This window comes from Bos taurus, chromosome X (assembly GCF_002263795.3).
Source record: "Bos taurus isolate L1 Dominette 01449 registration number 42190680 breed Hereford chromosome X, ARS-UCD2.0, whole genome shotgun sequence".
Lineage (NCBI taxonomy): Eukaryota > Metazoa > Chordata > Mammalia > Artiodactyla > Bovidae > Bos > Bos taurus.
In genome coordinates this window covers 72,509,378-72,534,508 of record NC_037357.1, presented here as the reverse complement: position 1 = coordinate 72,534,508, position 25,131 = coordinate 72,509,378, and the positions used below count along the sequence as shown (strand labels likewise).

The 25,131-nt window shown below is 40.8% G+C and overlaps 1 protein-coding gene across 1 annotated transcript; it reads left to right on the top strand.

Moving 5' to 3' along the window:
• Positions 1 to 13,040: 13,040 nt before the first annotated feature.
• Positions 13,041 to 22,725, top strand: TBX22 (T-box transcription factor 22). The gene is made up of 8 exons (XM_002699958.2): positions 13,041 to 13,218; positions 13,855 to 14,014; positions 14,829 to 14,930; positions 16,836 to 17,010; positions 17,884 to 18,048; positions 18,438 to 18,502; positions 18,847 to 18,932; positions 22,115 to 22,725. Exons 1-8 carry the CDS (start codon positions 13,041 to 13,043, stop codon positions 22,723 to 22,725), a joined length of 1,542 nt encoding a protein of 513 aa, XP_002700004.2.
• Positions 22,726 to 25,131: the final 2,406 nt, after the last annotated feature.

Sequence of the window (25,131 nt, the reverse complement as noted above, 5' to 3'; positions counted from 1 at the left end):
ACAATCATCAGCTCTGGGCTTAAAGAAAAAAAAAATTTATTTTTTCTTTTCTCCTCCTTGAGAACTCCAGACCTCTATCTCTTCCTCAAGGGGTCCAGACCCCTTTCTCCTCCTCAGGAACTGCAGACTTCTTATCAACCTGCTTAGGAATTGACTCTCTCATGAGCAGTGCTCTTGGAAGCTCACTGAAGAGCTGGAGATTGGCAAACTGGCTCTACCACTAATATAATTTTTCTAGGCCTCTACTGCTTTATCTGGGCAATGGGGAAATGAAATTACCTACTTCATTTCTTATTGTTGCTGTTAAGATTATATAAAGCAATAACTTCTAGTAATCTTAAAAAAAATGTCAGTGATTATTTTTAGAGACTCCACTCCTGGGTGCAGTGTTAGGACAGAATTCTATTAAGATCCCCTGAACTGTGAAAAGTCAAGCCTCTGTTTTTTTCTAATCACAAGTATGGATTGTTAGGAGCAACCAGGAATTGAGGGCACCTGCTGAAGTCATGCAAAGAAGGCAATGGCACCCCACTCCAATACTCTTGCCTGGAAAATCCCATGGATGGAGGAGCCTGGTGGGCTGCGGTCCATGGGGCCGCTAAAAGTCAGACACAACTGAGTGACTTCATTTTCACTTTCACGCACTGGAGAAGGAAATGGAAACCCACTCCAGTGTTCTTGCCTGGAGAATCCCAGGGATGGAGGAATCTGGTGGGCTGCCGTCTGTGGGGATGCGCAGAGTCAGACATGACTGAAGCGGCTTAGCAGCAGCAGCAGCAGCAGCAGCAGCTGAAGTCATGAGGGGAAACGGTAGTTCCTTTGGAATGTCAAAATTTGTCCCAAGTTTAAGATCACTGCAGCATCTGTGCAGGCAGAGTACATCTAGAACTTCCTCTGTCCTAGGCACATTGAGGTGGGTTTCTGGCAAACACTTGTCCTCTGGCTACCTATGTGATTCTGTAGATTGTCAAGCCTGATCTTCCAGAATTTCTCTTTCCAAAGGCTAAAAGTGAAGTATCAGCTGATTAGTACTGGAGGTATAGATCAAAGCCAAGCACCATGGACTCACAGCAGAGACTGATGGGAAGGAAGAGGACTCAGGTCTCTTTAGTTGCCTGGGCGGGATTGTTGACAAGACAGCCACAAGTCTCTTCTGCTCTAGATGGCTGTGACCTGCAACTGCAGGATCTTCTCTTTACTTGTGTTCACTCAGCTCCTTCCCAACATGGACCCCCCCCCCAAAAAAAAAAAAAAAAAAAGATGACTCGTCTAGGTTCCAGTAAAGACAGTTTGCTGTGTGGGTCCTAGCCCTGATGGTGCTCACCAGTGAAGAAAACTCTATTTCACTTATAAATAATTGCCTTCCATGTTTGTTGCTGCAGAAGAAAAATAGTTACACATTTCTTTGTTTTGCTTGGGAAGTGATCAGCTTTGGTTTGGTAATTGCCTGCCTGATCAAGAGCCATTTTCTTCATAGTTAGCTAAACATCAACTGAGTGGGGCTCATTTTAAATTTCACCAAAAGTGAATAGCCCCAATTAGAATAGGAAACACATTTTCCAACATGAAACCAGGACCAGAGACAGATTTGAGAGTGTTTCAAAATTCCTCTTTAAGGGATGTGAAATGACCCCATTGGAAATTCTTGTTTCTGAGTTCTCTTCAAAAATGGCTGGAACCTGTTTCTTACATTGATTTTAGGGCTTAAAACTCGAAATAAAATGAACAATTAACTCATAAATGAAAAATAAAATTCTTTTCACTTTCCTTGAGAGAAAGGGGAAATATTCAACAGAAAAAAATAGTTTAGAACAATTTTCTTTAAACAATTATAACTTGCACAGGAAATCATCTAAAGCAACTGCATTTATGAGTGGTTGACTGTGAGTTGGAAACATAAGCAACTCGAGAACACACTGCACTCTCATAATTTAGTATCAGATTTTGATATATAAAGTGTAGCACTCCTTGGCCGCTGGTTTCCCAGGGAAGACCTCACTTTACCTGGCTCACTGGTTTCAATCTGGAGGCCTCTGGTTCTTCTAGTGAACCAGTGAAGTTGCTCAGTCGTGTCTGACTCTTTGCGATCCCATGAACTATAGCCTACCAGGTTCCTCCATCCATGGAATTTTCCAGGCAAGAGTACTGGAGTGGGTTGCCATTTCCTTCTGCAGGGGATCTTCCCAACTCAGAGATCGAACCTAGGTTCCCGCATTGCAGGCAGACGCTTTACCATCTGAGCTACCAGGGAAGCCCCCAGATAACACAAAAAAGACCTCACAGTAGTGTAGCCAAATGTGGGCTTGCTGGGGTTTCCCTCAGTCCTCTAAAAGTTAAGCTCTCCTGCTCCCAGCAGTGGAAAAGAATCCTGTCTAGCGTTCATTCAATTAAACTGCACTGATTTGAAATCTGTCTTCTCAGGGAAACACTCCACTAGAGGATAAAATAAGCATTAATTTTCTAGTCCCCATAGATTCCTTGGCACTAGTAAAGCCTTCCAGCTTAGAGCATTAGCCCTTTTCAATTCTCTCTGAGCTACTCTCAAGAACTAAATCAAGTAAAAATCAAACATTTTAGTCTGCCTCAGGAAAATATACCGACCAACTCATTTGTGAGATTCCCTAGAGATTAGTGTATGTATGTATGTGTATATATATATATATATATATATATATATATATATATATATGTATGATGCTGCTACTGCTGCTGCTTAGTCACTTCAGTCCTGTGTGACTCTGTGAGACCCAACGTAGCCAGCCAGGCTCCTCTGTCTGTGGGATTCTCTAGGCATACTAGAGTAGGTTGCATGCTCTCCTCCAGGGGATCTTTCCGACCCAGGAATTCTTTACCACTGAACCACCAGGGAAGCTCAAGTGTATGATAGTGTATATATCTCCTCTTAGGAAAGCCCTGACTCTTTCCTTTGGGAAGTGCAGGGTTTGGTGATGAGGGACCACGGCCCCTGAGAGTTTCTGAGCTGTCTAAGGGACATATCATTGGCTGCCTGTGTGGGCTGCCTGTATGAAATTGCTGAGACTGAATGGGTCCATCATAGGTGGACCACCTGGAAACAGAGCATATTGCTGGACCCCACAGGCAAAGCTACTGAACTGCTGTTGATTGGGATTTGAAAAGGGTTTTCCAGCTGCTAGGGATGGGGATGGGGCGATTCAACTTGTATGGTCAGTCTACTTCTGGTTAGGAGGCATGTTCCTAAGAAGCATTTGCCTGCAGCTCAGATGCATGGAAGAAGGTGCAGGACCAGTCCAATTCAGGAAGTACCAAATGCAGTAGCTGGGGGGCCAGAACATAGGGTTCTCATTACTCTGGCTCTGAGCCACTCCCCTCTGGACTCTGGAGACAGTTGGTACTGGCATCTGTGGAGTTAATGAGCCCAGCCTTAGAGTTGACTTTTAAACCAGGGTCCTGCCTGGCATCGTGATGCAGTGGCCAACCATTTCTTGCCACCCAGGTAAAAATTTCTCCCTTACTGATCACGCTGTGGGTTTTCTTTGGGGACCTTAGCTGAAAGGATTCTTCTCAGTATCTGCCTTTGCTATTAACTATCACTTGGCAAATCCATAAAGTTAAAGAAGTCCAGCTGAAGTCATAATTGTTGGTTTCATCTTCTTCAACTGGGGGCTATGTAACAGGAATCCTGAAACCTCTACTTCTCAGGAGACATGAAGTGGAATATTAATCTTTTAAAATGAATAAAGGTTAGACTTGTCCTGTCTTTTGAGGGTATTCAGTGACACAGAAATGACCCAATAATAGTCCTTTTCCTGGGCAAGGTTGCTGTGGGAAGGCTCCTGGGGACCCACGAAACTTCATGTAGGACAGATTTAAAGAGCAAAAGGAAGAAGCTTGCATGCCTTGCTGGAAGATGAGGATTGACCTGTGATGAGGTCAGATCTGAGAGAAGTATACTGAGTTGAGTGGTAAATGTCTAGTACTAAGAGGGGTCAAGAGGGCTTTGAGCTGTGATATTTTCTCCCCAGGCCTTTCTCCAAGGAGCTCCAAATCATTAAGCCAGAAGAATTTTTCTGAGTTCATCTTGACTTTAGTCCCTAACACTATGGAGGAGGCCTGACACCTCAAAATGTGTGGCATTCACCATCTTTAGAGGAGGGAAGAAGGAGAAGCAGGGTGTGCCAAAAGATACCTTTTTTAACTCGTTCCTGCTTTTTCTCACCAGAGCTTTAGTTAAGACACTGCGTTGTGAAACTACACACATAAACACATGCCACATACCTGCCTTCAAGCTAAAAACATGTGACTACAGAGGGCATCTGAGTGAAAAAGATGTCAAAAAGTTGCTGTAAGGTGGTACAGTTGCTTCTGTACAGTACTCTCCTAGTAATACAGGCCTTCTTGGGTTATTGATAGGAGGAGAATATAAGGGGCAGAGACAGGGAGAGGGAAAAGAGGGCTAAACAGAAGAAGGAGAGAGAAAATTAGGAAGAGAAAAGGAGCAATAAAGGCACAAATTAATTCACAGAGACTGAGAGAGACAGAAACACACAGGGAGAAAAATGCAACTGGTACAAAAAAGAGACACAGAGAGAGGCATAAAGATACACAAGGAAACTGGGATGGTGGCAGGAGTAGAGACCCACTGAGTCTTCTATCAGATGCCTCCATGACAGCTTGATTTAGTCTGGCTTATTGTTTCAAGAGAACTTGATAAAATGCACTGAGCTCTCTTTCCAACCATAATCCTCAACTCAAGCCATCTCTAGTATCTTGGGGAGCTCAAACATTCTGTGGTGGCTCCAGTTTTTCAGGACATCATCTAGAGGAAAAATAAATGGTGAATCCATGTTTAAACTCACTGTCACCAAAAAAGAACATTCAAAACTGACTTTTTAATTTTTTCAATGACAAAATAAAATTATGGGGAATGGAGGGTAGAACATCTGTTTGCTTTTATTTTTTTAAGAAATCACTCAAGGAAAATACTTCATACTGCTCTCTACATGTGTCCTTAAGCATTCTTACTTAAAAATTCAAATACACAAAAAAACACATACATACAAACAAATGCTTTTTGTAAAAAATTTCTTCCAGCCATAAAAGCTTATTAAATCATTGAGACATTCTAGCTAGTCCTTGGAGAAGGCAATGGCAACCCACACCAGTACTCTTGCCTGGAAAATCCCATGGACAGAGGAGCCTGGAAGGCTGCAGTCCATGGGGTCATTGAGGGTCGGACACGACTGAGTGACTTCACTTTCACTTTTCACTTTTATGAATTGGAGAAGGAAATGTCAACCCACTCCAGTGTTCTTGCCTGGAGAATCCCAGGGATGGGGGAACCTGGTGGGCTGCCATCTGTGGGGTCGCACAGAGTCGGATATGACTGAAGTGATTTAGCAGCAGCAGCAGCTAGTCCTTAGACAAGGAAAAAGAGAAGAGAATGTATGTGTGTGTCTGTGAAAATGACTGTAGTTTTAAGCTTGCCAAAATGGAAAGTAATGACTACATTTATGTTTAAGCTAGAGTTCCCAAAAGTCATTTCCTTGTAATAAAATAAATCAGAACAGGACCATAATCTGTGAATAGAAATCAGTTGTGAAGTGATACCAAGTGATTTGGTATTTATTAAAATGCTAGCATACTAAACCTCATAATCCAATTGTTTTCCAAAGAGTTACTGGCCATTGCCTTGAAAAAGTTCAACAATCACTTTCCATGAGAAACCTGCACACACACGATTTAAACGACTCAGGATTCACCATCACAAAACACAAAAATAAATGTGTTTTACAACTTTCTATCTACTTTTTTTTTTTTTTTTGGTGCTGTCAGGTGAGTCAAGTTTTAAGCTGGAGGTACAAATTCCAAGGCTTAAGAGTGCCTTCTCTCATAGCTCAGTCAGTAAAGAATCTGCCTGCAATGCAGGAGACCTGGGTTCGATTCCTGGGTTGGGAAGATCCCCTGGAGAAGGAAATGGCAATCCATTCCTGTATTCTTGCCTGGAAAATCCCATGGACAGAGGAGCCTGGCGGGCCAGAGTCCATGGGGTCGCCAAGAGTCAGACACGACTTAGTGACTAAACCACTCACTGAGATAATTTAGTCAGTCCCCTAACTGAGCAGTGACCAGAGTGAGTATTAGCCAGGGTGCACATCATGGTTCTGTGGACCCAGTTTATTAAAGGCTGGCATTCATTTGATAATAGACAAACCCATTGACTTTGCCTTTCCTTCATGCTCTTTCTTCCCCAGTAATTAAAACATGATGGATTTGGGTAGTCAGATCCTTGTTGTTTGCAGTACTGCCTCTTTTGTATATGTCCTTGGGTATTAAGGCCAGCACTTTTGCCCCTTGCAAGTATTGATCAGGGTGTCCTAACTCTAGAAACATTTATTTCATGCAGAAGCAGTTTTTTGTCTAGTAATATTAACATAGAAACCCTGGGATGGCAGATAATTGGTGAAAGTAACATAGTTTGGCTTTAAGCATAGACAAGGTAGGTGTTTGCCTACTTTTCATGCTGATGGACTTAGGGACAATCCCTCAGCCCACTACCAAATATTTCCCATTAGTACTTCTGTAAATGTTAGATACTAATTTTTTAAATTGTCATATAGTAGAGAGTCTAAAATACTAGGACAGACATTGCAACAAAAATGTTTGCCTTATTATTACAGAAATCTGGTACTTGAAAAACAAAAACTACCAGGCAAAGCTCCCTGATACACAAGGCAATTAATTTCCTGCTTTTGAACAATAAACTGAGCCAGGGTTCAAAAACAAGAAAATGCTTATATTAGGAGACACTGCTACAAGTGATACATTGTGATTAACACTCAAAATTTAAGAAAAGAACTCTTAATTTTTCTGTTTCCAAGCTGTCTTTTAGCAATGAACATACAATGGATTATATATAATTCATTGTATGTTCATGGTGTGTGTGTATATATATATATATATACACACACACACACACACACACACACACACCAGTTGAGCTATTCCAAATCCTGAAAGATGATGCTGTGAAAGTGCTGCACTCAGTATGCCAGCAAATTTGGAAAACTCAGCAGTGGTCACAGGACTGGAAAAGACAGTTTTCATTCCAATCCCAAAGAAAGGCAATGCCAAAGAATGCTCAAACTACCGCACAATTGCCCTCATCTCACACGCTAGTAAAGTAATTGCTCAAAATTCTCCAAGCCAGGCTTCAGCAATATGTGAACCATGAACTTCCTGATGTTGAAGCTGGTTTTAGAAAAGGCAGAGGAACAAGAGATCAAATTGCCAACATCCGCTGGATCATGGAAAAAGCAAGAGAGTTCCAGAGAAACATCTATTTCTACTTTATTGACTATGCCAAAGCCTTTGACTGTGTAGATCACAATAAACTGTGGAAAATTCTGAAAGAGATCGGAATACCAGACCACCTGACCTGCCTCTTGAGAAACCTATATGCCGGTCAGAAAGCAACAGTTAGAACTGGACATGGAACAAAAGACTGGTTCCAAATAGGAAAAGGAGTCTGTCAAGGCTGTATATTGTCACCCTGTTTATTTAACTTATATGCAGAGTACATCATGAGAAACGCTGGACTGGAAGAAGCACAAGCTGGAATCAAGATTGCTGGGAGAAATATCAATAACCTCAGATATGCAGATGACACCACCCTTATGGCAGAAAGTGAAGAGGAACTAAAAAATCCTCTTGATGAAGGTGAAAGAGGAGAGTGAAAAAGTTGGCTTAAAGTTCAACATTCAGAAAATGAAGATCATGGCATCTGGTCCCGTCACTTAATGGGAAATAGATGGGGAAACAGTGGAAGCAGTGTCAGACTTTATTTTTCTGGGCTCCAAAATCACTGCAGATGGTGATTGCAGCCATGAAATTAAAAGACGCTTACTCCTTGGAAGGAAAGTTATGACCAACCTAGATAGTATATTGAAAAGCAGAGACATTACTTTGCCAACAATGGTCTGTCTAGTCAAGGCTATGGTTTTTCCAGTGGTCATGAATGGATGTGAGAGTTGGACTGTGAAGAAGGCTGAACGCTGAAGAACTGATGCTTTTGAACTGTGGTGTTAGAGAAGACTCTTCAGAGTCCCTTGGACTGCAAGGAGATCCAGCTGGTCCATTCTGAAGGAGATCAGTCCTGCTTGTTCTTTGGAAGGACTGATGCTGAAGCTGAAACTCCAGTAGTTTGGCCACCTCATGTGAACAGTTGACTCATTGGAAAAGACCCTGATGCTGGGAGGCATTGGGGGCAGGAGGAGAAGTGGACGACAGAGGATGAGATGATTGGATGGCATCACCGACTCGATGGACATGAGTTTGGGTGAACTCTGAGAGTCGGTGATGGACAGGGAGGCCTAGCGTGCTGTGATTCATGGGGTCGCAAAGAGTCGGATACGACTGAGTGACTGAACTGAACTGAATGTTCAAGGATTCAGTGTGAGAATTATTTTTAATATTAATTGGACCTGCTTCCTTAATTTTCTGGAGTGAGAACACAGTTATATATTTGAGGCCTATAATTAATAAATTTTATCTACTTACCATAAGAAGAAAAACATACACTCACAATGAATTGGTAAAATATCAAAAATATCTTTTCAAGTTCAAGATAATGGAATCAGAATAGAATATGTATTCTAACAGAAGTATTTCCCATGTATTTAGAAACTGAAATGCAATATTTTTGCTTAATTCACTGGCTGAATTTATTAAAATGATTCTCAAATTAAGAAACTTTATTACTTTATAAAGACTTCTGAACTTTTGAATCTGCTTTATGATTTAAACAAAAGTTGATGGTGCCAATATTAGTGTAAAGTGCTTCAGTTTCTAATGGCTGGGTACAAATGATTTATAACTATATAGTTAATGTAAATATTAATACATTCTTGAAATTAACCTCTATCATTTCTTTAATGTTGAAAACAGCTGTGAGTACTTACTGTGTTCCAGGCATTATGCTGAGTGGTTTATGTATATCATTTTACTAACCCTCAGATACATACTCTTACAGAAACATACTCTATGAAGGTATTAAAAGTAAAAACTGAAATATTAGAAGAAAGAGAATAAATGTTAAAAAAAGACTTTTGTAAGGTCTCTCAGATAGAAAGTAGCAAAGTCAGAATTTGAATCAGTTCTGTATTAATCCAAAGTCTGTCTTCCTATGTGTTCTATTGCTTGAGCCTTATTCCTTTTTGTTAATTATCATAGTCCTAGTAATTTTTGTAGAAAGTCAAATTTTCTTCCGGGTTTTTACATTCTAGGATAGTGTGTAGCATGTAATTTCCTAGTTCACAGAACCAGTGATATTGAAGAAGGAGGAAGAGGAAAGGAAGAAGAATCAGGGGGAAAATGTTGATTTTTCCAAATTTTTATCAAGATGAATGTATTTATCAGGATTCTTTTCCTTGCAAGTGATAGAAAGACAGCTGAAACTCACTTGGGCAAAGATGATTTATTTGTGTAAGCAATTTAGCTAGTTCAGACAAAGTGAAATTCAGGTACTCAAATGATGTTGTGAGGAAACTGATTCTCTGCACTTCTTGACTTTTGTAGGCAGACTTTTCCCAAGAAATGGCAACAATGACCATAAGCAAATTATTTCAGACTCACATTCTACAAGCTTGGTAATGTGCCAAAATATCTTAACCATGGGCAATGAGGATCAAGGGAGAGAAGGAAGAATAACTCTTGGAGGAAACAATCTCTATCATGAAGTCGCTTGTAGTTTTACTAGTGTGGCACTAGGTATGACCAGTCTCAAAGTATTTTATTTTATTTATACTTGCAGATGGTGACTGCAGCCATGAAATTAAAAGACGTTTACTCCTGGAAGGAAAGTTATGACCAACCTAGATAGCATATTCAAAAGCAGAGACATTACTTTGCCAACAAAGGTCCATCTAGTCAAGGCTATGGTTTTCCTGTGGTCATGTATGGATGTGAGAGTTGGACTGTGAAGAAGGCTGAATGCTGAAGAATTGATGCTTTTGAACTGTGGTGTTGGAGCAGACTCTTGAGAGTCCCTTGGACTGCAAGGAGATCCAACCAGTCCATTCTGAAGGATATCAGCCCTGGGATTTCTTTGGAAGGACTGATGCTGAAGCTGAAACTCCAGTCCTTTGGCCACCTCATGTGAAGAATTGACTCATTGGAAAAGACTCTGATGCTGGGAGGGATTGGGGGCAGGAGGAGAAGGGGATGACAGAGGATGAGATGGCTGGATGGCATCACTGACTCGATGGACGTGAGTCTCAGTGAACTTCGGGACTTGGTGATGGACAGGGAGGCCTGGCGTGCTGCGATTCATGGGGTCGCAAAGAGTCGGACATGACTGAGCAACTGAACTGAACTGAAGGGCTTCCCAGGCAGCACTAGTGGTAAAGAACCCACCTACCAATGCAGGTAGACGTAAAGAGACATGGGTTTAATCCCTGGTTTGAGATCTCCTGGAGGAGGCCATGGCAACCTGCTCCAGTATTCTAGCCTGGGGAATCCCATGGACAGCGGAAACTGGCAGGCTATACAGTCCAAAGGGTCACAAAGAGTCGGACATAACTGAGGACTTAGCACACATGCATGAACAATATAGGTATATATTTGAAAAATTTATTTCATTAAGTATGCTTCATTCCTTCTTTTATAAATTAAAAGTGGCAGTTGGAATCCTTTCACATGAGTTTGACATAATCTGTTTGGTTAGTAAATACTGCAGAATATGAGATTTTTTTCCTTCAGTGAGATTTAGTTTTTTTTATGCATACTTTTTTTTTTCCAAATAACCCATATTGCCTATATAGAAAAGTAGAAAGGCCATGAGTCTTTGCCCTTTTCATTTCATAAATATCCGAGAAACGTAACATTTTCAGAAACAAACTTACATCTGAACATTTATTTTAACACACATACAGTTCATCAGAAGCAATATTTTCAGGGTTGACCTTGTTTTGTGCATGTGTCAAATAACATATTTATTTGTTGTTATTGTTTAGTTGCTCAGTTGTATTTGACTCTTCTGTGACCCCATAATACCTATTTATAGTGATTAATAAAATATTAGATTTTTATTAGAGAATTAAAAACTGCTTTATCTCTCCTTAAAGCAAGTTCAGATTTCATGTTCAGTAAGAGCTTTCAAAACCGTATATACCTGAAGGCACATCTATATCCTCTGTATCTCCTTAGACTTTGAGACTATTTGATTTGTATTAAATACAAATTTAATTTTTCTTCAAGAGATAAATTCTGTATGTGTTCCTAGTTATAACAATTTTTTGGCAATTCAAAATCAACATTTTACTGTAAGGATTGTCCAATTGTCAACCAAAAAACTTTCTTTCTAATGTGGACATCTATGGGTTCCAGAGCCCCCCCCTCTCTCTCTCTCTGTCTCTGCATGTTCCATGTGGGCTGAAGAATCTCTTATAAAGGTTCATAAGTGTTTCTGGTTGAAATAAAGAGAATATTCAAAGGAGACTTTCAGCAGTGGAAAAAAGAACTTCTATCATAAATGCATGTCCCTCATGCCTCAGGTAGCTGACAGCCTAGTGCTTTGGCAGCTGAACAAATCAGAGAGCTGGTTCTGAGGCTTGCAAAAACTTTACTCTCAGGAAACAAGTTAACATAACTTAACTACAACTTAGTTCAGTACACATGGGAGAGTTCAGCTCTCTGAAAAGCTGAAAATGTCAGGAGTTAGGATGCAGTTTGCAAGAGAGCCCAGGAATGCCTGATAAAAAGTGTATGATTAAATCCCAAGCACACAGGCAGGCCTCTCAGGTCTGCATGCATAAACACATTCCTTGGAAGTGGTAGGCAAGTTGCTTCCTGACACAAAAAAGGTGACTTTATCCATTTTTAGGAAAAGAAAATTTAGCCCAGGAGGATATTTCAGGAGACAATGGAATCAGTTACTAAGCACAACATTTTGAGGTGCCACATCATTGGAAGCACAATTCTGATTGGTGCTCTACTTGTGGCCCTGGAATTCTTAGGCTGTGTTTGTTAATTAAACCCTGTAAGAGGCTGTATGTGGGAATATTGGGCACAGTAGAAGCAGGGACTGAAGGCCCAGGTTTGTTCTTCATCATTGACAGTGGTCATCTGGGAGCTTCCTGCCTGCACTCTCTTATCTCCCCACCTAGATAAGGAGGTCAGACCAGCACAGGGCCCACCTAGTTTGAGATCCAGACTGTAGAACAGACAGGCCCAGAAAGCTTGTGCTGCTCTTTGTTTCCCTGGTGTACTCACTTAAGAACAAAAACCCCTATATACTTCTCTGGATCTGGTTAAATCAGTTTCACTTTTGTTGGAAAAGTGGTCTCCCGTGGGCAATTACTTTGCGTGTCTTCAAGTTTCACAATTTAATGTAAAACAGTAAGTTTTTATACCCCTCCTCCTCATTAGACTATCCCGAATTCCTTTCCAATCAACCTCCACCCACTTTTATCCCTACACCCCCACCTCCCCCTTCCCTGTCAGACTCTGAAGTGTCACTCACGGTGTTTTTTTTTTTTTTTTTTTTTTCTTTTTCTTTTTTTTCTATACTTCCAACAGTTTCCAAAACAAACAGTGGAGGCTAGGAGCAGCCGACCAGCTGGGTATTCACTGAGTCGGATGCAACAGTATCTCCCAATCCGAGCGGCCTGAGCCGCCATTGGCGGCAGGTCTGCTCCCTAAAAGCGCTGTGCTTGCCAATCTCTGAGCTCTGACAAGTCACGGAATCAGGGATCTGAGGACTGATGGCCCGCACATGTCCACTGGGAGGGAGGAGACCACAAAGGGGACTAGACTCCAGAGGACTCTAACTCCAGTTTAATCTTCTTGCATCCTGTCTATTCAAAGAACATTTATATGTATATATAAAAATACATTTTTTCCTCCTGCATATAGATTTAGAAAATTTTTTCTGAGTTCTCAGTTTTTCTGATTTTCCCGCTTTCCCTCCTTTGCCTATCCTCGGCGCCCTCCCACCCTCTCCCTCCCTAACCCAGCTCAGGTTCAATCTTTGCAGAGTACAGTTTTCTTCAGCCTCTCCAGGGATGGCTCTGAGCTCTCGGGCGCATGCCTTCTCGGTGGAAGCCTTGGTGGGGAGACCCAGCAAAAGAAAACTACAAGACCCTAGAGAAGAGACTCAACCTGAGCTGCTTGAGAAAGAGGGTGGAGAGGAGGAGGACAGAAGGAGCAGCGCCGCTGCAGGGACGAAGAGTGAGCCGCCTGGTAAGTACCTCTACCGCAGCCCAAATCCCTGCGCCAGCTACCCTAGTTTGCTGGGTCCGAAAGTCTCAGGCGGGCCTCTCAAGGCTGCTTGAGGGCTGCTGGCCCAATCAAAGGATGTCTTAGCCCTATCAAAGGATGCCTTGGCCCAGCTGTTGGCCGCGTTCAGGGCTGCGGGGATATCTCAGCCATCTGGCTGTAGGGGGAAGTTTCAGAGCCTCCAAGTTCAGCCTATAGTATTGCCGTTCATTTGCGGTGAAGGGGAAATCCCCACAGGTTTGTGAAGTGAGTCTCTCCAACCTCCTGGAAACCCTGAGAGCCAGAGGATGGCTGTTGCTCAGAGTTAGAAGCAGGGCAAGGACCCAGATCCCCAGGTGATTCAGCATCAGGGACCAAAATTCTCCAAAAGAGATGAGAGTGGGAAAATTTGAAGAAGTGTCATGCATTTCACAGGGCACGACCTGGGTCCCCTTTTCTCCATCAAGGGGGACATAGCGGGTATTTTGAAGAACTTGGAAATTAGTCGCCAAGGTTCCCAGGAAACAGACAAGGCTGGTCTGTTCTGAGACAGGCGTCAGTGAGAAGGGGGTGCACGGCTGCGAAGCTCTCTCAAACTCTGGGTGTCTCTATTTCCCACAGAAAAGCGAACCAAAACAGATCCTTTAGCAACTACTTTCGGCTTTAACAGCTTTGGAAGTCTGGAAGAGAAAGATATTATTCAAGTGGAACTTCAAGGATCTGAGCTGTGGAAGAGATTCCATGACATTGGGACTGAGATGATCATTACAAAGGCTGGCAGGTTTGGCTTTGCCCAAGTTGTTCAAGGGCTTCACACAGTAGGCACTTAATGTTCTTATCACATAAAATGAGCTCCTCCAGTTTTATGCTCTTGTACCCCTCTCCCCATATCCACACCCCAGAAAAGTATTAGGAACCACTGTCTCTCAGTTGACCAGAGTAGGCCTTGCCTGGCCATTGTTAGTGGCTCATCCTTTCTTTCCTGTACACCCTGTTCTAAGAATTCATTCTCTCAGCTTCTGCCTGTGAAGTAAATGATAAAAATTAAACCTGCCAAGGCAGGTGCCAGATGCCACCCCCACGTCTTAAGCTACAGTCAGGCCCTTCTGTTAAAGCCTCACAGTTATTAGTGAACAATATCCCATCAAGCAGGCTGACTAAACTGAGCCCAAGTCAATTTGAGGTTGGTCTTTCCCTCTTCCTGTGGGACAGTTTCCTCACATCACCTGGGTAATTTTTGTGTATGTGAATCTTCTTAATTTCAGTCTTCTCCAAATCTGCCTCACAGAAAGCACCACTGATGGGAGGGGAACAGCTTTTTCTCTCCTATTTTTCTTCTATGTGGTGGTGGTGGTGGGAAGTGGGGCAGACGAAAGCCTCATGGTAAGAATATTCTGCTCCACTCAGAAATCTTGAGTTTGTTCAATCAAATATATAACCAGAAATCTTTCTTCATGAACCAAATGTCATTCCTGAACCTGTCTAGAATGAGAAGAGTATTGTGAATGCCTTTGATTTTCATTTGTCCCCAACCTTGCCCCTGCTCCAAACATTTCTAATCGTGCCCAGGTCAGTCGCTGTTTTCTCTCCCACAGGCGGATGTTCCCCTCTGTTCGGGTCAAAGTGAAAGGACTGGACCCAGGGAAACAGTACTATGTGGCCATTGATGTGGTGCCAGTAGATTCCAAACGCTATAGGTAACTGGGACCAAAGGAGGGTACTACAGGCCTGGAATGGGTATTCAGATCTATGGAACCTGACAGCACTGTTTTGAAAACTCTACCATTGAAGGGGGAATTTATTCTTCTGTGGGCTTTGAGAGTTGAGTTTTCTCCCTTAGACTGGAGTTCAGGGAGTTCAGACTGAGAGAAAAGAAGACTTGTTTTTCTTTTCTCTCATTCCTGGCACACAGATTTCAACTGGCACTTCAATGTACCCCAAACCTCTCACTGACCATCTATCCTAGCCTTGACTCCACAAACTGCAGAGGGTATGGGCTCAACAACTAGGAGGGAAGCTGTTTAAAGGAATTTGGGGAGAAATGCTGGGGCTTCTGGGGCTCTACCGGGCTCTGGACTGTGCTACTTTAGGGCTGGGTCCTTGAACAATATTCTAATTTGCCACCCAAAGCTAGTCAAGCAGTTATCTTACCTAGGTCCATGTTTTTTCTTCCTTCCTTAGCCTCTTACCTGAAGCAGAGGCCAGGTCCCAGAGAATTCAAGTAACATTTCTCTTAATGTAAGCTCTCTACTTAAAGCAGGCTAAAAGTGGCCACACTGATCTAAAGTTAAGAGGCTCTTCTTAGCTAGCAGCCCAGAAGCTGGGGTCTTTGCATGCTTTAACTCAAGGGTTTGGGGGTTGGGTGGCAGCCCCTGCCCTCACTCAGCCAAATGAGCATTCAACCGAAATGGATGTCTAGCCTTTCTAGGAAACAGCCTGCATAGCGCCCAGTGCTGGGTGTGAGAGGCAAGAATTAGGCTGGGCTGGAGAACCTGTTAGGACCGTAACCCCAAAATAGCAGAACAAGCTGCTTTTCATGCTTGAACTGGTTTGGGAATTTGGCACATAACTAAGCCATTAAGATTGGAGACAATGGACAAACAGACATAGAGAATAGACCTATGGACATGGGGGAGGGGAGGATGGAGAGGGTGAGGTGTATGGAGAGAGTAACATGGAAACTTACAATACCATATGTAAAATAGGTAGCCAATGGGAATTTGCTGTATGACTCAGGGAACTCAAACAGGGGCTCTGTGACATCTAGAAGGGTGGGATAGGGAGGGTGATGGAAGGGAGGTTTGAGAGGGAGGGGACATGGGTGTACTTGTGGCTGATTCTTATTGATATATGACAGAAAAACCACAAAATTCTGTAAAGCAATTATGCTTCAATTAAAAACATTAAGTGGGAAAAAAAAGATTGGAGACAATGGGAAAATCAAGACCACAGTGGGCAGAGTTCCTTGAGGGTATTCTGATATAAAGCATTGTGGCAAAAGGGGTTTCCACAACTGCTAGTGGCAGTGGGCCACACTGATACTTTCCTCACTCCTCTGCTTCTTCCCTAACACTTGTGGGACAGGAGGATTTTTTGGGTGTCTCTGCATGGTGAAACAAGTTAGATCAATTTTTGTTGCAGTTTCTGTAAGGAGATACAAACCAGACTATGAAATCCCATGACATTATACTTGCCCTGGCACTTTGCAGCATTTTAATGACATATGCTTATATACAGTTTGTTTTCTATCCCTGGATGCTGTCTGGAAATCATGTTAAATCCAGCAGCCCAGTGGTAAAGAAACCCTCTGCAATTCAGGAGACATGGAGATGTGGGTTCCATCCCTGGGTTGGGAAGAGACCCTGAAGAAGGAAATGACAACCCACTCCAATATTCTTGCCTGGAAAATTCCACAGACAAAGAAGTTTGGTGGGCTACAGTCCATGGGATCACAAAGAGTGGTACACAGCTGAGCTACTGAACACTCCCACTCACTTTGAGATTAGCAGGCAAAACTTGACCAAGTTCTTTAGAACCAGTTCACAGCAGCCCCTACTCCTGGCTTTGGCCGGTGCCTAAAGTCACACTCCACTCATTTTCAGGTACATCTATCACAGCTCCCAGTGGATGATAGCTGGGAATACAGACCACTCATGCATCACTCCCAGGGTCTATATTCACCCAGACTCACCTTGTTCAGGAGAGACATGGATGCGCCAGATCATCAGCTTTGATCGTGTGAAACTCACTAACAATGAGATGGACGACAAAGGTCATGTAAGTGTGCACAATCCTTTGTCCCAAGGAGAAGAGGAAGATGCCAAGGCGTCAGCTGGAGGTTCACCTTGGAAAGGCCAAGAAGGTGTCCCCCAGGTGTGCTAGTTGTGGTTTTCAGGAACTGTCCAAGTTCTGGGCCAGTGACCAAAGTAGCTCTTGTGACTTTTGTTTGGCATCTGAGAATGCTGGGGGTTGGAGATGGTGAATAAGAGAAGTTTGAGGGCTGAATGTGACTTGTTTAAACCAGGATGTCTGGTTGTGAGAGTGAAAGGGAACTCTTACCTGAGCAATCTGGCACTTTAGCTTTCCTGGCAATCACTGTGGGCTCTTCCCCTGAGGTGCACCTTCTATGTTTCATGGTATGGTGGAAGTCTTCTCCACAACCCACCTGCATGGAAGGCCTTTCAGGTCACATAGACCTTGAACCTTCTTCCCAGGTGCACATCACCTCTGGCCTGCCTGACCTGACACTGTGCTAGCCACAAAAGGAAGAAGGATTCTTCTTGGTTTAGGAGGTAGGGAGGGTCAAATAGTTTCCCATCAGTTAAATAAGCCCAGGGAACTTATGGCAGGCAGTTGGATCTCAATGACACTTGGGAACATTACATGCTCACCCACATTTGGAAGCAGGAAAAGACCTCAACTTGAAATGGAACCACTGCTTACTGGTGCCACTGTGGTGTCCATTTCCTGAAATCCCTTATACCTGAGAACCTCTGTCTAGTGCCAAATGGCACAGAAAAGTGGGGTTAGCCTAGGCTTTCTGGTTTAGCTTCACTTTTGTGTGGGAAGTTTCAGGGTGCTGATGAGAGGGGACCAGTGTAGGGGAGGGGAAGCCAATTACTAGGCAGAATTTGATTATTTCTCCTCCAGATCATTCTGCAGTCCATGCACAAGTACAAGCCCCGTGTGCACGTGATGAAACAAGACAGCAGGGTTGACATGTCCCGGATTCAGTCTCTGCCTGCTGAAGGGGTTAAAACATTCTCCTTTAAAGAAACTGAATTCACCACGGTGACAGCTTACCAAAATCAGCAGGTAAAGCCAACTAGGTCCCAGGCAAGCAGGAATGGCTCTGGAGAAGCTTTAGGGACAGAGTGAAGTTGTACTATATGGATTCAATTTTCCACAATTAAAAAGAAATCCATTAAAAAGAATCCATAGTCTTATTGCTAGTAATCAAGGCAAGTTTGATTATGAGTTTTGTGGATCTTGTGTTAAAGAAGAGCAGGACAAAGAATGCCAGGAGAGAAAGGTGATAAACATTCCAAATTTGACTTAGCAATATGCTTAATGTTTATTTAACACGCTATATTACACTTTGGAAGGTTTTGCTGTTGTTGTAACCATTAAAAGCAACAACAACAATGGCAGTGTTTTCTACTGAGGTCACTGACTTTATCTTTCTTTTTCTTCTGAATCCTTAGATAACCAAACTGAAAATAGACAGGAATCCTTTTGCTAAAGGATTTAGAGATCCTGGAAGAAACAGGTAAGCAATATAACAGTCACATCTAATATTTATATAGCCCTTTTCACAAGTACTACAGCTAAAGAAACTGTGGCTCAGAAGCCCAGAGTCCCTGCATTTTGTAACTAGTAGGTAGTAAGAAAGAAACCTAGATACTTTATCTCTAAAATCTTGCCTCCTCCCAACCCCCCCAACCCACTTTTAAGATATTATTTATTCTAGATTCTTGGGCTTTTATTTAGGGATAAACACTGGGAATTTTATTCACTCTTAAAAACTCTAACAAAATAACTCAAAAGTTTACATAAATTATTATTTTCAAGAATTGCATTCTCAACTTGCTAAAGGTTGTACATCTTTTTCAGGGGTGTACTGGATGGACTTTTAGAGACATATCCATGGAGGCCTTCTCTCACTTTGGATTTTAAAACTTTTAGTGCAGACACACAAAGTAAGATGTTTCATTAATTTTTATTTTTAAATGTTAATAAAATAATGACCGTCAGAAGCTCTGTACAAATACTACACAAGAATATAAGTACATGCTAGAAAATGTGTGCTTACAATCAAGTGAGTGTATATTTATCTTGATGAGGAGATAAGAAGCAAAAAGGGAGAGAAACAGGCAAAATGGAAAAGAGTGTAAACATGATAATTAATGGTGGATTTACTGACTTGTAACTTCTTGAGTTATCATTCATCCTGAGAGCTGTAGAAATCACCTGGGTCTTTCAGCAGCTCACTATCTCATATTCTTTAGAATCTGCCTGTGATACACTGAATTGAAGTGAAGTGAAGTGAAAGTTTCTCAGTCATGTCTGACTCTTTGTGACCCCATGGACTATACAGTCCGTGGAATTCTCCAGGCCAAAATACTGGAGTGGGTATCCTTTACCTTCTCCAGGGGATCTTCCCAACCCAGGGATCAAACCCAAGTCTCCCGCATTGCAGGCAGATTTTTTTTTAATCTAAATTTATTTATTTTAGGAAGTTAATTAATTTACAATATTGTATTGGTTTTGCCATGCACCAACATGAATCCGTCACAGGTATACACATGTTCCCCATCCCGAACCCCACTCCCTCCTCCTTCCTCCATCCCTCTGGGTCGTCCCAGGGCACCAGCCCCAAGCAACCAGTATCATGCATCGAACTCGGGCTGGTGATTTGTTTCATATATGATATTATACATGTTTCAATGCCATTCTCTCAAATCATCCCACCCTCTCCCTCTCCTACAGAGTCCAAAATAGTGTTCTATACATCTGTGTCTCTTTTGCTGCCTCGCATACAGGGTTATCATTACCATCTTTCTAAATTCCATATATATGCATTAGTATACTGTCATTGCAGGCAGGTTCTTTACCACAGCCCAAGTATATAGGAGTGGGTAGCCAATCCCTTCTCAGTGGATCTTCCTGACCCAGGAATCAAACCTGGATCTCCTGCATTGCAGGCAGATTCTTTACAAACTGAACTATTAGGAAAGCCCTGGCATGCACTAGTGGCCTTATTTTCAAATATGTTAGATATTAAAATAAATATTTTGTATTTTATGAGATACTTTCAGTGCATGATAAAAATGACTTCCATTAAATTTCATCATTACTTGGCTTCAATTTTCCTTTCATTGTTAGTAGGAAAAATAAATGTCAAAAACAATACTAAGCTATTCCAATTTGCTTAATTGCCATAAGCACTTAAAATAGCTGCAGAGCATTTGTTGTCAGGTAGTACATCACCTGACTAAATAATAACTTGACAATGCAGGCTTTCTGGTAGAAGAATGCATACCTTCATTTACTATGATATTCAATTATAAATAGAAAAGTCTTTATTCATGAGCAATATGGAATTATTTTACCCTTTTTGTCTTTACTTCATTAAAGTTGTTTGTCTTTAAACATTAATTGAAAATTAGTTACATTATAGTTAGGTTGAATTTTACATAAAAATATCATAACAACTAATTGAAATGTAAAGAAATCAAGTCTAATTATTTAGTGAAATATTTCACTGAATTGACTGTATTAATTTGGTTCAAGTTGCCTAGAAAAATATGAACACTTATTTGATAGTATCACTTTAATACCATCTAGGCAGGATGATTTTAAATTATCCAAGTCAACACAAAACACATTAATTTGTAAAAAGCTAAAGATGATCATTAATAATTTAAAATATATATTTTTCTCAATTATTTAAGATGTCCAGAATGTTCTCAAATTACAAAGAAAAGGGGTACCATTTTTGTTTAAATAATATTTGGATGTTTAATTATAAAAGATATTTTCCACCCTGTTGATATAGGATTAAGCTATGTTTACATATAAAAATGGGCTTCTGTGGTGGCTCAGCAATAAAGAGTCCCCCTGCAATGCAGGAGACATGGGTTCAATCCCTGGGTTGGGAAGATCCCCTAGAAAAGAAAATGGCAATCCATTCCAGTATTCTTGCCTGAACTATCTCATGGACAGAGGGGACTGGTGGGTTACAGTCCATTGGGTTGAAAAGAGTCAGACATGACTTAGCAACTGAACAACAAAAAGTATTTTAAAATAGTTAAGAAAAATTGCAGGCAGATTCTTTACCAGCTGAGCTACCAGGGAAACACTAAGAAAAATAGTAGCCCCTAAAAAACTCCACAAAAACTTGATCAAGTTCAGTCAATAACCAATTTTTTTAAAAAATTAAATAATTACAAATATAAGGTGTAGAATCTAGATTTTCCTGGGCATTATATTTATCCCTGATTTTAGTAGATGCTAGGCAACCATAAAGGATCACCTAACAACATTGGTATGAACAGTTTCATTTTCATCTTGGTATTTTTAACCTGTAAAACTGTCTTTAATTCTTGATATAGTGCATCATAGACCTTTCCCCATCTGTGATTTTCACATAAGAGAAAACCTAATACATTAAATGTTCTTTTTTTTTAATTTATAAGATTACTTTCATATGCAGTGATTTTTTTTTAATCAACTAAAGCTTTCTATAGAATCTCAACCAACTTGTTAAATTTAATCTAGAACTTATTTTAGTAATTTTTTTTTAAGTTAAAGATAAAAACTTTTATTTGTAAGATATAATTGGTTCTGGATCATATTTAATTAGGCTTCTTTTTTTAATTCATTGAATGAATGTTGCTCAAGTACCTGGTATAGTTCTAGAGCATAAAGAATGCTCAATGTATGATACATAATAGTAATGCTAAAAGTAGTAGTGGTAGCAATAGAGATACCATATTCAACTTTGATCAGAGGAATGGTCTTTTCCAAAGGAGTCAAAATAACTGTGGCTTCCATGGTGGCTCAGTGGTAAAGAATCTGTCTGACAAGCAGGAGACATAGGTTCGTTGCCTGGATTGGGAAGATACCCTGGAGAGGGAAATGGAAAACCACGCCAGTATTCTTGCTGGGAAATCTCATGGGCAGAAGAGCCTTGAGGGCTACAGTGCATGGGTTCTCAAAAGACTTGGACATAACTTAGTGACTAAACAGCAACAGCTAAATAACTCTGAACTTGCAAAGAAAGCTAATCTAAGAATGAAGCAGGGATAGTTATGGACATGATTACTGATTCAGTAGGAACATATAGTTCATTGTTCATTGATTGACTTGTCATTCACAGGTGGAAGCAGCAGCTCATCCCCAGTGACCTCTAGTGGAGGGGCTCCTTCTCCTTTGAACTCTTTGCTTTCTCCACTTTGCTCACCTCCTACATTTCACATACCTACAAGCTCCCTTGGAATGCCCCGTCCAGAGGTGTACCTACACAGTATCAACCTGCCCCTTTGCTACAAGATTTGCCCAAATAATTTTTGGCAACAACAGCCTCTTGTCTTGTCTGCTCTTGAAAGTCTAGCAAGCAACAACAGTTCTCAGTCTTCAGCCCCACTCATGATGGAAGTTCCCATGTTATCTTCTTTGGGAGTCACCAATTCAAAAAATGGTTCATCTGGAGACTTAAATGGACAGTGTCTACAAGCACCTAAATCTTCCAATCAAATGTATGAATTACAGGCACTTGAAAATATTTTATCACCAAACCCCATTGCTCAGGAAGCAATTGCTTGCTCTTTCCATCCTTCCTATGGCTTTTATAGATACAACTTCTCCACACCACCTAGACTGGTAAATGCTGCCAACCGTCTTAAAGTGAATGACAACAGTCAAGTTTCTTTCATAGAAGGCAAATACAATCACTCTCATTGGTATCCAAAAATTAGCCATTGCCTTTAATGAAATAGTCATGTTCCTAAAATGATTGCAAATAAGCATATATTTTCTTTATGTGTCACCAAAAATGGTCAAAAACTAAAGGGCTTAAAAAGCTTCATTATCAGAAGGATATTCCTTTGTTAAAGTGCTTTATGACATGCCATAAATCAGATATGAACTATAGCAATCTCTGATTGCAGTAGCCTTAAGTCTCAAAATAAGATACTCAATAAATATTGTTTGATGAGGTAAGATTACCAGTGAAAAATGACTTCAGGTAACAAAGTCCCTAATTATAGTGAAGCCTGTTTACAACAACTGCCTCTTAAATATTGGCAATGACCAAAAGAAGATAGATTTAATTCCTGTGAAAGCAGTGAAACAATTTCAACTTTACCTATGAATATTGGTATCGTTTTAATTATCTATCTCATAACTGTAGAACATTTCATTGTTAATTTGCCTTATACTTTTATACTCTGCTGTTGGGACATTAACATTCTAATACTAATATTTGCAGCCTATGGACCATTTAATCCTGAAGGAACATGAAGATTAAATCAACAACAAAATATTTTAAATAAATTTGATCTTTTATGCTCTTTTATTTTTTAGATCATTCTCAGGTGGTGTTTGTTTACTTAGTACTTTAGCAAACCTGGCATTTTATGTACAAAGTTTACAAATTTTTGTAGTCCTTCAAAAAGACTAAAAGTTATGATTTGAATTGTGAGTATATATTTGAATCCATAAATATGAAACTAGCATTACAATGGTACAATTTAATTTCACTCTTCTGCATCAATCATGGTAAACTATACAACATTAGCATAAATGAGACTTAATTTTAGTTTATGAAGTTGAAAAGTTTCCTTGCACCTGGTCCTACATTTTCTGGAGAGATTTGTTAAGTATAACCTCTATATCCTTAAGATGACTTGGATTTTAATTTTAATTTGATGCTGCTAGCTTTACAATTTATTAAGCCAAGGCCCTTCACATCACAATGGTATGACTTGAAAAACTAACTGCACTGAAAAACTGCTTTATAAAAACTTTTCCAGCACATATTAGGGAGCATAGTCAGTCACTCAGTCATGTCTGACTCTTCGTGACCCATGGACTAAAGCCCTCTGGGCTCTTCTGTCTATGGAATTTTTCAGGCAAGAATACTATTGTAGGTTGCCATTTCCTTCTCCAGGGGATCTTTCCAGCTCAGGAATCAAACCCAAGTCTCCTGTGGCTTCTGCATTGACAGGCAGATTAGTTACCACTGCGCCACTTGGGAAGTCCCATATTAGGGAAGGCATATCATTATTGGACTTTACAGGTGGCACTGTGGTAAAGAATCTGCCTTCCAATGCAGGAGATGCAAGAGATGTGAATTTGATCCTTAACTGAGGAAGATAAGCTGATGGAGCAAATGACAAACCACTCCAGTATTCTTGCCTGGAAAATTCCGTGGACAAGGATCCTGGTGAACTGCAGTCCATGGAGTTGCAAAGAATCAGACACAACAAAGCACACACACACGAGTCAACATTATTTATTTTGCTCAAAATAGTTTTTCTTCTCAAATGTACCTTATAAATATACCTTCTTATACATGCATTAAAATTATATGTCCCTTCACTTCTGGGCATAGGGATAGAACAGCACATAGTTACATTCAAACTGAGTATTCTAGTCAAGATGAAAAATTATTTATTGTCCAAGTTAATTAGGTACCTGTTATAAAAGTCTTTGAGGCAGAAAACCTGTACTACTCAAGTTTATCAAATCAAGGTTTAAAGTAGCAAGCACACTATTCCTGTCTACTATTAAACAGCAAAGCTGTAGGCTAATTTTTACTGCCAAAAGAATGATTTTTTTTAAAGCAGAAACTCCCAAGTCAGATTATAATAAAACTTATTCTGATGACTTACATGGCAGATACTTAGCAACTAAAACCATAAAGTATTTGGCTGAAAAATCTAGAAAATTTCTGGGTTACTTTAATTTTTTTATTATTTATTTATTTATTTTTTAACTTTACAATATTATATTGGTTTTGCCATACATCAACATGCATCCGCCATGGGTGTACATGTGTTCCCCATCCTGAACCCCCCTCCCACCTCCCTCCCCATACCATCCCTCTGGGTCATCCCAGTGCACCAGACCCAAGCTTCCTGTATCCTACATCGAAGGTGGACTGGTGATTCATTTCTTATATTATATTATACATATTTTAATGCCATTCTCCCAAATCATCCCCCCCTTCCTCTCCCACAGAGCCCAAAAGACTGTTCTATACACCTGTGTCTCTTTTGCTGTCTCGCATACAGGGTTGTCATTACCATCTTTCTAAATTCCATATATATGTGTTAGTATACTGTATTGGTGTTTTTCTTTCTGGCTTACTTCACTCTGTATAATAGGCTCCAG

What these genes read in the sequence shown, in the direction of transcription:
- TBX22 (XM_002699958.2), top strand. Translation starts at nt 13,041, where the DNA reads ATGGCTCTGAGCTCTCGGGCGCATGCCTTCTCGGTGGAAGCCTTGGTG. An exon ending in GACGAAGAGTGAGCCGCCTG is followed by an intron (nt 13,219 to 13,854) that starts GTAAGTACCTCT and finishes TATTTCCCACAG; the next exon opens with AAAAGCGAACCAAAACAGAT. An exon ending in AGATGGACGACAAAGGTCAT is followed by an intron (nt 17,011 to 17,883) that starts GTAAGTGTGCAC and finishes TTTCTCCTCCAG; the next exon opens with ATCATTCTGCAGTCCATGCA.